Source organism: Malus sylvestris, chromosome 9 (genome assembly GCF_916048215.2).
Source record: "Malus sylvestris chromosome 9, drMalSylv7.2, whole genome shotgun sequence".
NCBI classification, from domain to species: Eukaryota; Viridiplantae; Streptophyta; class Magnoliopsida; order Rosales; family Rosaceae; genus Malus; species Malus sylvestris.
Window position 1 is genome coordinate 19,088,271 of NC_062268.1, and position 11,772 is coordinate 19,100,042.

General features: G+C 40.0%; 1 protein-coding gene across 1 annotated transcript; it reads left to right on the forward strand.

The window, feature by feature from the left end:
• The first annotated feature begins 9,122 nt into the window (after positions 1–9,122).
• Positions 9,123–10,858, forward strand: LOC126634417 (GATA transcription factor 12-like). Its single transcript, XM_050304931.1, has 3 exons — positions 9,123–9,208; positions 9,243–9,571; positions 9,913–10,858. Exons 2-3 carry the CDS (start codon positions 9,275–9,277, stop codon positions 10,606–10,608), a joined length of 993 nt encoding a protein of 330 aa, XP_050160888.1. The 5' UTR covers positions 9,123–9,208; positions 9,243–9,274; the 3' UTR covers positions 10,609–10,858.
• The last annotated feature ends 914 nt before the right edge of the window (positions 10,859–11,772 follow it).

Consider the following 11,772-nt stretch of genomic DNA (forward strand, 5'->3'; position numbering starts at 1 on the left):
TGTCCATTTCATCACTCGTTAAGAAGCGTCTGGACCATGTAGGATTGATCGTAGAGGATATTGAGTTATGATGATGACTGTATGAGCTTTAAAGTATGGTTTGAGCTTCTGAGCCGCAATAACTAGCGCCAAAATTAATTTCTCGATGTTTGGATATCTAGTTTGCGCATCGAGAAGAGTTTTAGAAGTGTAGAATACCTGCAGTTGGGCGCCCAACTCTTCTCATATGAGGGCAAAGCTCACTGCTACTTCTGAGACTGCCAAGTAGATGTATAAGTCCTCCGTTGCTTTCGGCTTAGATAGTAAGAGAGGTGATATGAGATACTTCTTCAAGTCTTGGAAATCTCTTTCGTACTCATCATCCCATTTGTCTCTTTGTGCCTTCTTGATGGCCTTGAAAAAGGGCTTGCATCGATCTATGGACCGCGAGAGAAAATGGTTGAGGGTGGCTGTTCGTCCGGTTAAGCTTTAGATCTCCTTTAAGGTAGTTGAAGATTTCATCTCTAAGATCGCTCGGATTTTCTTAGGATGTGCTTTGATTCCTCATTGGGTTACTAGGTGCCCTAAGAATCTGCCTGAAGATACTCCAAATGTTCGTTTGGAGGGATTGAGCTGCATCTTGCACTTTCTAAGGATGTTAAAAGTTTCCGCCAAGTTACCGATGTGGTCTGATTGCTGTTTGCCCTTCACCATGATGTTGTCGACATAGACCTTCATGGTTACTCCAATTTGCTTCTTAAACATCATGTTTACTAACCTTTGGTAGGTGGCTAGCTCCTACGTTTTTTAGGCCAAAAGGCATAACCTTGTAGCAGTATGTGCCTCGATCGATCACGAACATGGTTTTCTCCTTGTCAGGCTCGTACATGGTTATTTGGTTGTAGCTAGAGTATGCATCCAAGAAACTAAGCAGTTGGTTCCCAGAAGTTGAATATATTAATGGATATATTCGGGGAAGCGAATAAAGATCATTTGGGCATGCTTTGTTGAGGTCGATGTAGCCTACACAAACCCTCAATTTACCCTTCTTTTTCTTCTGTACCAGTATAACATTGGCAAACCATGTTGAGTGTGCTACCTCTTCTATGAATCCGACCTCTAGTAGCTTGTCAATTTTCGCTTATATGATCGTCACTCATTTGAGTGCAAAATGCCTTATTTTTTTTATCACCATGGTAGTAGGGTCGACGTGCATCTTTTGGCAAGCTACCTTTGGGTTGATGTTGGGCATGTTAGGCATGTTGGAAGGTGACCATGCGAAGATTTCATAATTTTCCCTAAGGAAAGCCGTGAGTTCTTCCTTTTCCTTTGGACTTTGATGTGAGCCGATACTAGCAGTCTTCTCCAGCTGCTAGGGATCCAGAATGATGTGCTCGGCATCCTCTTCGGGCTTCCATCCTGTTTCATTTGCTGGCGTGTTGACTTGGACACCATCTTCTTGATCCAACTGCTGTAATTGCTATTTGGTAGCTTCATCGTCCCTTTGGACCTCAGTAGCCTCTACGGGGGTAAAGGTTATCTTTCTTGATTCATTCAGTACTTGCACAGTGCATCGTCAAGATATGGCCTGGTCAGACTTGATTTCTCCGACTCCTCTTTCCGGGATTCGAAATTAGTTTTTTTGTTACTTGACGGAGGTTACAGTGTCCAGCTTGATCAACCAAGGTCTCCCAAGAATCCTATTATAGGGAGACGGGTAGCTTACGATCGTGAACGTCTGCTTTGAGACAACTGGCAATGTTCTCACATCAAGCGTAATGTTGTCGATGGCAGTCGAGGTGTGCTCGTTGAATCCTAGTACTTTCACTCAGTATATGATTGTGCTTTCTAGGCCCATTTTCTGAATTACTGAGAGCTGAAGTAGGTTAACTGCAATTTAGTTGTCAACCATCATTCTGTCGACTATAGCATGGGCTAGTTGGGAAGATACCATTAGTGTGTCGTCATGTGGGAAGTTGACGCCTTCTGGATCCTGCTCAGTGAAGCCAACGATGGGTCTAGGTTGGGTGTTGACTGCTTGGACCTGTGAGACTAGTAAAGCTTGCTGGATCTTCCTTTTCTTGGAGTTGTTAGTGGCCCCCAAGTGCATAGATTCGACGAATATGCCATTGATCCGAATCATCTTGTTGGGCTGTTCTTCATCGGTATCTACGTTCATTTTAGGCTACACAATCAGCTTGTCTAAGTATCTGTCAATTTTACATTCCTTCATAAGCTTCTCTAGGTAGTTCTTCCAAGTTTAGCAGTTGTCGGTTGTGTGACCGGGACCTCGATGGAATACGCAGTACTTGGTGTGGTCTAACTTGGAAGTATCTCATTTTGATTGTTTTGGCAGCTTGAACCATGGCTCGTTCTTGATATTGTGAAGGATTTGATGGATCGGGATTGAGAACTTAAAGTAGTTCTTAGTCGTCGGGCCTTTTTTGGTCATAGGTCGGTCCCTACGCTTAGCCTCCTGCCTACTTTTGTTGTACTGTTTCTAGTCCTTCTTCTTTTGAGCCATTGTCGACTCTTTTCGAGGCTACTCGGGCGCCTTGTCTGCTCACCAAGCCTCGTCCCAAAGTGCATGCTACTTTGCCAGAGTGAAAAAGTCTGCTAGGGTTAGATCTTCTTTCATGATCAATTCTTCAAACAATGGGTGGTTTGCTGTGAGTCATTTTTGAAAGGTTGCACTTGCTATTGAGTCGTCGCATCCGATTATCTTCGCCTTCTCTACTTTGAACCTTTTCACATAGTCGCGGAGCAACTCCTTTGGGTTATTCTTCATGTTAAACAAGTGGTTAGACTTTTTCTTGATCGAGCTGTAGGATGAGTATTCTTTGGTGAAAACCAAGGAAATATCATCAAAACTTTGGATGGATCGTGGTGGTAGGGTGTGGAACCAGTCTTATGCCTTGTCTTGTAAAGTGGTGGCGAATATCTTACTCAAAAGAGCATTGTTGTTCCGATAAAGGACCATCGTGCTTCGGTAGTGCTTCAAGTGCCTTTCTGAATCTCCATCTTATTTGAAATATGTGAAATGTGGCATGCTAAACTTACGTGGAGGCTCTGCCTGCTCTATCTCATCCGTGAAGGATGACTTGCTCATATTGGTCATGTCCCGTCGTAGCGCTTCGTCGGTGACTTTGTTGCATTGGAAATCACGCAATTGCTCATTTAAGTGCCTTTCTACCTCTTCCTGAATCTGCCTTTGTTGGGGGTAGCGGAGCTCTTGGTTGCCCCTAGTCTTGACTTGCTGGTCTAGTTTGCATTTTTACTTGCTCATTTTGTCTATGTCGTGGCGGCGATGCATGTGGTTTGTTTATAGCAGGCGAGGGAATTCTTCGCAGGCTGCTAGTTGAACTTGAGCTGGATTGAGTGACTGCTTCTCTCCATCCTTCGTGCTAAGGTGGAGGATAATCCTTGCTGGCCTAGCCTCGAATGAACACTTCACTTGGAAGGTTTCTTATGTTGACTATTGGAGTGTGGCCTCAACTGTGAATGTGTGCTCATCTATGGGCCTAGTCGAGAGTGCACGTTCATCCAAGTGTTAAGATGGGAGTATACGCTATCTAGGGGGCCCAGTCGGGAGTGTACATTGCAGAAACGCTCAGTTCATGGCTGGTTGAGTGGCTGCTTGCCGAGACGCTGCTAAAAAGGTTCTTCGTTTGCCCTCGTCCGGGGAATGTTGCATCTCGGTGCGCTGCAATAACTGATTCACCAAGGTCATTTGATGTGCGAGGGCGTTGGTCAACTTCATGACTTGTTGAGACAAGTGTTATTCACCATTTGGGTTAGAAGAGCTTGGAAGGAATGCGTCTCTTTGAATGGTGGAAATGTGGTAGACTCTGAGCGCTAGATTTGAGTTGGGAAATGTCAAATCTGAGGAGAAATGTGGTGAAAATACCCCTGATTCAATTGTCGGCCCAGAAGTTTGAAGTTGGGATAGTTAAACCACTCTTTGACCAGTTTGGGTTGCTTGGGACACCACAGAAGTGGATTGGGCCACGGGAGTGAGCTAGATTGCATGTAGAGCACGTGGGTGCGAGGCTTGGGCTCGGCTCGTCAAATCCTGGGCTTGGGCCCGTGGAGCTTGGAATAGCGCGGGGCGTTACATTGGCGCGGCTCAGGCCGTCTCTCTTTGGGCCTGGGCCAGCGTGGTTTGAAGTGGCGCGGGGCGCAAGGTTTCTCTTGGCACGACTTGGGCATGTGCAGCGCCTTGGGCCTGCGGGCCTTGGCTTGTTGCTTTGGCAGCTGCGGTTACAACTTGAGCTCCTTTGCATTAAGCCAAGTTGGGCTCCCTTATGGCACAGGTCTGGGCTCGCTACTTCAAGGTGGCACGGGCTTAGGCTTGTGGGCAAGGTGAGGCCTTCACCATGAGTCCTTCTTTCACCGTGAGCTGCCACAACTGTTGCCATCGTGGTGACTGCCGTAGGCATAGCCACAATGGTGTCCTTTGGGGGTGGTGCCATTCTACTCGTTGTCACATTGAGCCTCGTGGATCGCCGCAGTCCAAATTCTTGAATGTTGGAATTTCTGTTCGTTGTGGTTTCCGAGTTTCTAGTCATTGTACTTTTCTTTTATGTTTTATTGAAGAATTTTTATAAATAAAAATTCCAAGAATAAGAACGTACAAAAAAATCTACAAATGAACAAAAAAACAAAAAACCTTGAATGCGAGAGTCTTTTTTGAGCATTTGATCAAGACTCTTAATGAAAGCACCAATTTGTGGATGTAAATTTTCGCCTTCTTCTTCTTGGACGAAAATGCACTTATTTGGAGAAAATGGGTCCAGCCACTAATGGTGGTTTTTGGGTGTAATTGCAAGATATTATGTCAAAATAATATCTTGCGATCAATTAGAAAATTAATTAATTAATTAATTAGGAAATTAATCAATTAATTTAGGTAATTAATCATATTTTGAATGAATAATTGAAGGTTACCTTGTGGGGAGGATTTGATGAGGATGGATGAAATAGGTTTTGAATAAATACCTATTTTGATCATTTTGGACCTTGATTGAGTCGCGATTGTTCACTACTTGAGCATAGGAGTTCCGGTGTGTCTCGAGGGTAATTTTATCTTTTTAACCCAAGAATCCACGTGTCGCATCCATATTTTTTTTGATTATTTTTTGCTCCACAATAAGCACTTCCCTTTTCTCTCTGTTCTTTATTCTCTCACCTTTCTCTCCCTCAATTCTCCAAACCGAGCAAAACCCACTGAGGAGCTAAATCTAACAAAAAAATAAATAAAAATACAGGTATACTATTCGACTATCGATTTTAGAGGTGAAGTGGACTGAACCCAACAAACAACAATATCATATAAATCATATGAGAAATAAGATTATCTTCTTGTAAAAGCCTGAAAACGTTGGCTTAAAACCCAAGTCACCCTTTTTTTGGGTTTCCCTTTGTTTTTAAATTTGAAGCAACCAGCATAAAGCTGTCCATAAAAAACCAACGTAAACCTCAATACACTCTAGTCTCTAGTATTATCAAACCTTAATCAAGTTTAAGCCATGCATTAAGGACAGAGGGGCACGTGACGTGCACACACGTGCTACCATGTTAGGGTTTAGACATGCTGAGCATAATGCACGTGTGAGGAAGCACCTTAGGAAAATGACCTGATCATGAATAGATTCCTGGCACATGGACTTGACCCTCTTTATTTGATTTCTAACAAAATCAACCATATAGGAGTATAACTTGTATGATACGGGTTTACCGTTACAGTGATATTTTGTGTAAAAAAATATAACTATGTGGAAAACAACTACACATATTTTATGTGTATTATTGACACAAAACGCCACATAACGGTGAACTCGTACCATACAAGTCATTTATGTATGGTAGAGGTAGACACACAAACACCAAGCCAATGTACTTGATTTGTACGCTAAGACTGAATTTCATGGATAATTATTTTGTGAATTGAATTGTATCTTTTCCTAAATATGTGTTAATTTAGGAACTGCAGTTTATGAAGTAACATTAAAATGTCGTCAAACAAAAGGAAATTGTGTCAAATTCTGGCTGGATTGTGCCTTCCTTTGCTTCATGAATAAGTTCTTCGATTAGAGGGAATATAATCTCTATTTTCCCCTTTGTATCCTGTTTCATTTTTTTTCCTCTTGTTCTTCTCATTGCGCGACGTTGTATGATTATCAACTTGTTTATTATACACAAGAATCAACAAATTGAACATCAAACCATTTGTTTAACAATGTAATAACATAGTCTTTAATTAAGACACTATGTTCATCTATTTATCTAATAACATTTAACTCTAAATGACTTTTTATTTCTGTTAATTATTTGCATAAATGATCATTGATGAATAAAGTTGGGTCTTGAAGACAAATAAATTGTTCATCAAACTATATTGCTTGATACAAACATAATAAGAGAAGGTAGAAGGTAACCATCCAAGGTCGGAGGTAGAAGCTAACTAGCATTCTAACTTTACAAGTGGCCCTTTACCATCATGCTGGAATTGAGTTGAGTTCCTGCATGACGGCGTTAGTTTGAATTCCGTTGGTAGCTAATCTAACATCTAATTTAACAAAATTCATTGTTTAACGGAAAAATAAAATAGCAATCCTACAATATATTTTACACCAAGGGGAGGGGGAGTTCGGCTAAGCCACACAATGGACAACCTAATTTGGTATCGAATTCGTCATCCACGAGATTCAAACCTAAGACCTCTTATTTGCAAGTAAAGAGGAATACTACCAGACCGTAGTACTGAATGACAACTAACATTCCAACTTTGAATCGAGTACAAAGTATAGTAACTAATGCCATATTATTGGCCATAATTAATTGCAAAAATAATGAAGTAATTAGCATACAATAACAAAAAAGAAAGTGTTATTGGTACTCTAAAAAATTTATTCTACACTCCTCATAAGTGTATTTTTCTTTCTAAATATAGAAAATTTGGAACGTATAATGAAAATTTTGGAGTGCCAATAACAATTCCCTAACAAAAATTAAACAAATTGAAATACAATTTTCAACCCCTTTAGAATCGATCTCTTTGCAGGTTTTGTCGCTGTGATTCCTCCAAAGGCTCTCAATTCGAATAGTGTCCAAGTTTACAGCCGGATTCCTCTGCTACTAATAATTTTTTGCTCTTGGGAGTTGTGCTTTTACTTTAATTTAAGATTTTAATTTTCTCCCTCTGATGTTTTCCAATATTTTAACCTCAATTAACTGTACTTTCTACCCCAATTTGCTCCAATTGCCGTATCATTACCCATTGTTTATATTCCCCACCCACGTTTAAGCACGATGCTTACAGCTCAACTTAATCAAACAACGGTCTTGATCACGTCCACGTGGCCTGTTAGGGCAGGGTTTTCACTTTTAATGATCGGGTGTGCTATCCACATACTCCTTGATAATTTTTGTCCGTTAATCTTCTTTAATTCATCTGATCCGACGGTTAAAAATTAAAAAGGTATGTGAGAAGTAAAATAGGGTGTGTGGATATCACACCCCTTAATGATTCTATCTTACCCGCAGGCTGCACCATAAGAATACGCGGGTCTCTTTTTTTATCCTAATTGCTTCTTCCCTTTCAATGCTATTGACTTATTGTTAACTTATGGGTTAACTCCATTAATGAGGGTTCGTGTGGAATGTGTTTTTAAACGATTGAAAACACGTTTGTTTTAGTACTTTTGGAACCAAATCTTCGTAACAATGCAAGCTAATTCTAAAAAAGTACTTGAAGTGTTTTCACTAAGAAACGCATAACTGGAAAAACATTTCAAGTGCTTTTGGAACCCAACAACATTTTCTATAAAAACGCTTAAGCACTTGTCAAATGAGCCTCCAGATCAACAAATTCATGTTTCACGATTAAAAAAAAAAAAAAGAGATGGAAACCAACATTATTTTAGATGAAATTATGTCCATCAATTTATTTACCAGCAAAAATGAAAAATTTCAAACTTGACCAACTAATGAGTTTATAATTTCTATATGAATATCAAAAGCAAAACGTTTGACATGAAACACGACGAAGGCTCATAGAAAGCGAGTGCAATACCATTTCTACATGTAAAAAGCGTGCTAGTATAGTATAAACAGTGTCATTTATCGTATGTAGTAGAGAATTGATTAATGTGTTGAAACGAGAACAATACTACCAAATTCTCTCACTACCTTCCTGGATTTGAGGTTCAAATGTTAGGAAAACTTCACTTTACCAAATTCTAAGCAAATATGCCCAAATGCCCATGAGCTTTGTTATCTTATTATCTTCCATATACTATCAAAGTCTATCACTACATATGAGTCATGTTCTTAAGATTCCATGTTACAAAAAAAAAAAATAAATAAATAAATTGTTACCTAACGTTCAATTTTAATTTAACGGTTAGGAAAAAAGTACAACAATAAAAAATAAATAACTAATTACTGTTTAAGATAAGGCCATAATTTTCTTGAACCATATGGGTTTAGCTTTTTCTTTTCTTTTGTTGAACAACCGATATTATCTACATTAAGGGAGATGATGAATTTAGCCTCATTCTAAACTAGTAATAATGTTGTTCAAATTCGTATTTTGTGAGAATCAAATATAAAACTTTTTATTTACAAATAAAAAATAATAATATTAAACCGTGGTATTACGTGACGAGTTTCAACACATTTCCTAATTCCTACACAAGGTTTTGCAAGACCGAGTCGGATGGGCCCGAGTCATCCGACGCTAATCCCCATGACACATTGCCCAGGGTAAAAATTGGATAAGGTCCGTTTCTTCGCAGTTACATTTATTACCCTTCCAAAATTTGTCAACCATATTAATTGTTTACTTTCATTTTCCCATAAACCAAAGTAAATTCCTCCTTTTTTTTTTTCAATATCTATTTCTCTGAATTTGTATTGGTTAAGCTTTATTAAGAGAGCTGGGGGTGTGGAGGTGGGTCCAAAAAGCACGTGACAAAGGTCGTGGTGGTGTCAGCGATCATGTGAGGAGTTTCATAAGGGGTTCGGTTCAAAAAGCCCAGCACCACCTTCCCCTTCCTATTATTTAATACAAATCTCTCCCCATTCAAAATAACGCCCCAATTTCCCATTATTTACACTCCTGCCCTCCCTTCACTCCTCAAAACCCCCCAGCCCCCTCCATCTCTCACTCATCACTCTCACTGTCTCACACAATCCAAGCAAACTCTCTCTCTCTCTCTCTCTCTCTCTCTCTCTCTCTCTTTCTCTCTCGCTCTCTCTACACTGCAAGTTTCCGCACTCAATTCCTTCACAAATGGAACTGCCCGAGTTCTACCGCGGCGGCTACTTCAACGGCGGAGCCGCCAAGTTATCACCGGGAGACAAGCCCACCGGCGGTGACTTCACCGTCGAAGACCTACTCGATTTCTCTAACGAAGAACCCTTCGTCACCACTGCCGCTGACGGCGGAGGCTTCCATAACCCCGCCGCAGAATCCTCCGCGGTCACCGCCGTTGACAGCTGTAATTCCTCTGTTTCTGGCGGAGAGCCTCATTTCTCCGGCAACCGGAGTTTCGACGACTCCCAGTTCTCCGGCGACCTCTGCGTTCCGGTAGACCTCCAATCCCATTAATTCAAGAATTCCAAATATATTCACTAATTTTTTGCTTCTGCATGCAATTTGCATGATCCTGACGTTAATTTTATAATTAACCATTTGACAAAAAAGTTTATTTTATATCAACAAAATAGCATATTTCGATAATTGTATTTCTTAGTTGAGAACAAAATTATTATTTTTTTTCTAAATTTTAATAAATACATATGTAATTGTATTTCGTGGTATAAATTCTTATACTTTGCATGTAATATCTAATATGCATACGTAAAACTAATTTAATTAATTTGCAAAATTAAGTCCAATTTGATTAATTTGTGGAAATTTGATTGCAGTGCGATGACTTGGCGGAGCTGGAATGGCTGTCGAACTTTGTGGAGGATTCCTTCTCAGCAGACAAGGATTTACAGTCTCTCCAGTTCCTCTCCGTAAGTAACACAACGAAACCTCAAACCCCCGAAACGTGTTCATCCTCCGAAACGCCTCAAAACGCACTGCTTTTCCCCTCCGAAACGCCTCTCCCGGGCAAGGCCCGAAGCAAGCGCTCACGCGCCGCCCCCGGGGACTGGTCCACGCGCCTACTCCACCTCATTACTCCCAACAATAACACCAAACCTCCCAAAACGACATTGCCTAAGAAGAGAGATGCTGCCATTGGTGCTGGCAATTCAAATTCAGGTTCGGACTCTTCAGGCCGCAAATGCCTCCATTGTGCAGCAGAAAAGACTCCGCAATGGCGGACTGGGCCCCTGGGCCCTAAAACTCTTTGCAACGCTTGCGGGGTCCGGTATAAGTCGGGTCGACTTGTTCCCGAGTACCGGCCCGCCGCGAGCCCGACTTTCGTGTCGGCTAGGCACTCCAATTCGCATAGGAAGGTTTTGGAGCTCCGAAGACAGAAGGAGGTCCAGAGATCACATCATCATCATCATCAATTTCTTAGTCCAGGTTCCATTTTTGGTGTATCCAACGGTGGTCATGATGACTACTTGATCCATCATCATAACGTGAATGATTTTCGGCAGATGATGTAGTGGATGCTAGAGTAGGATAAATTAGGGTGGACCTCTCTAATTTTTACATGAATTCTCTAGCTCAATTTGCTAATTTTTTTTGTCTTAAATTTTGAATTTATAGTCAAATGTTTCAAGGGTCGTTGAGAAAAAAAAAATTGTAGAATTGGAAAAAAAAAAATGGGAGAGGGAATTTGGGCCTTGAGTTTGTATTCTACTTCTCTTTTTGCCGAATTTGGCAATTTAGAATCAATATGATCTACATTTTGTTTTTCGTTTAGTTAATAAATTAACAAATTTTGTTTATTTGCTGATCGGTCTTGTGGAACAAATTAAACAACAAGAATGTAACAATTCCCAAAATAAAAAGGAAGAAGAAATATTGTTATAAAGCGGAGAACACGATTGAAGATGCTCTTATATTTTGCCATATTTCAATGCGATGTGGTTAGATGACATTAGTACTTCTATAGTGTAATTAATTGTATTTATAAACAAAATATTAACACCTATACCAATTATATAGTTAAGTTATAAATCCACGGTATCATTAATATCACTGTATCATTAGTATATCGACGACTGGTCCGCATTAAAAAAAAAAAAAAAAAAGACTTGCATGAAGAAATAAAGGCCATGGGAAGCTTGTGCAAATGGTTGACAAGATGAGGAGCAACCAAAAATTTGTCCAATTTGTATAAATTTCCACAAGCATATCTAGCATTTCCAACTAACTTAAGAACTTGGAATACATAAAGTGCAACAACCAAACTTGAAGGGAATATATGTGGAGAGAAAGCAAAGTTCATGTGCTAGAATTGTGATAGATGAGTTGTACCCTTTTTGTGTATATCGAGGGCTCAAATTTCATGACACATTAGGAGAATAATAAGGCAGCACAGCAGGAAGCAGCAAGGTCGGAGAGTGCATGGGATTCAGTGATGAATTTATAAGTACTTTTGTTGATACATCGTCGTGTGTACGTACCATCTTACATGGAAGTGCGTTTTTTAAGCGTTTTGAAAACTAATGCAAAGAGAAGAGACCAGTGGAGAAAGTAACAGAAGGAAAATATGTGTGTAAAAATTTGGATAATATTAGGGAGATTATAATTTTAAAATTAAATTTGCAAGCCTAATGACTTATCACTAATAGAAAATGTGTATATTTATCAACATTTATGTA

Excerpts from the sequence above, each read along its gene's own strand:
- LOC126634417 (XM_050304931.1), top strand. The coding sequence starts at position 9,275 with ATGGAACTGCCCGAGTTCTACCGCGGCGGCTACTTCAACGGCGGAGCC. Across the intron at positions 9,572-9,912 it reads CCGGCGACCTCTGCGTTCCG|TGCGATGACTTGGCGGAGCT; the intron begins GTAGACCTCCAA and ends ATTTGATTGCAG.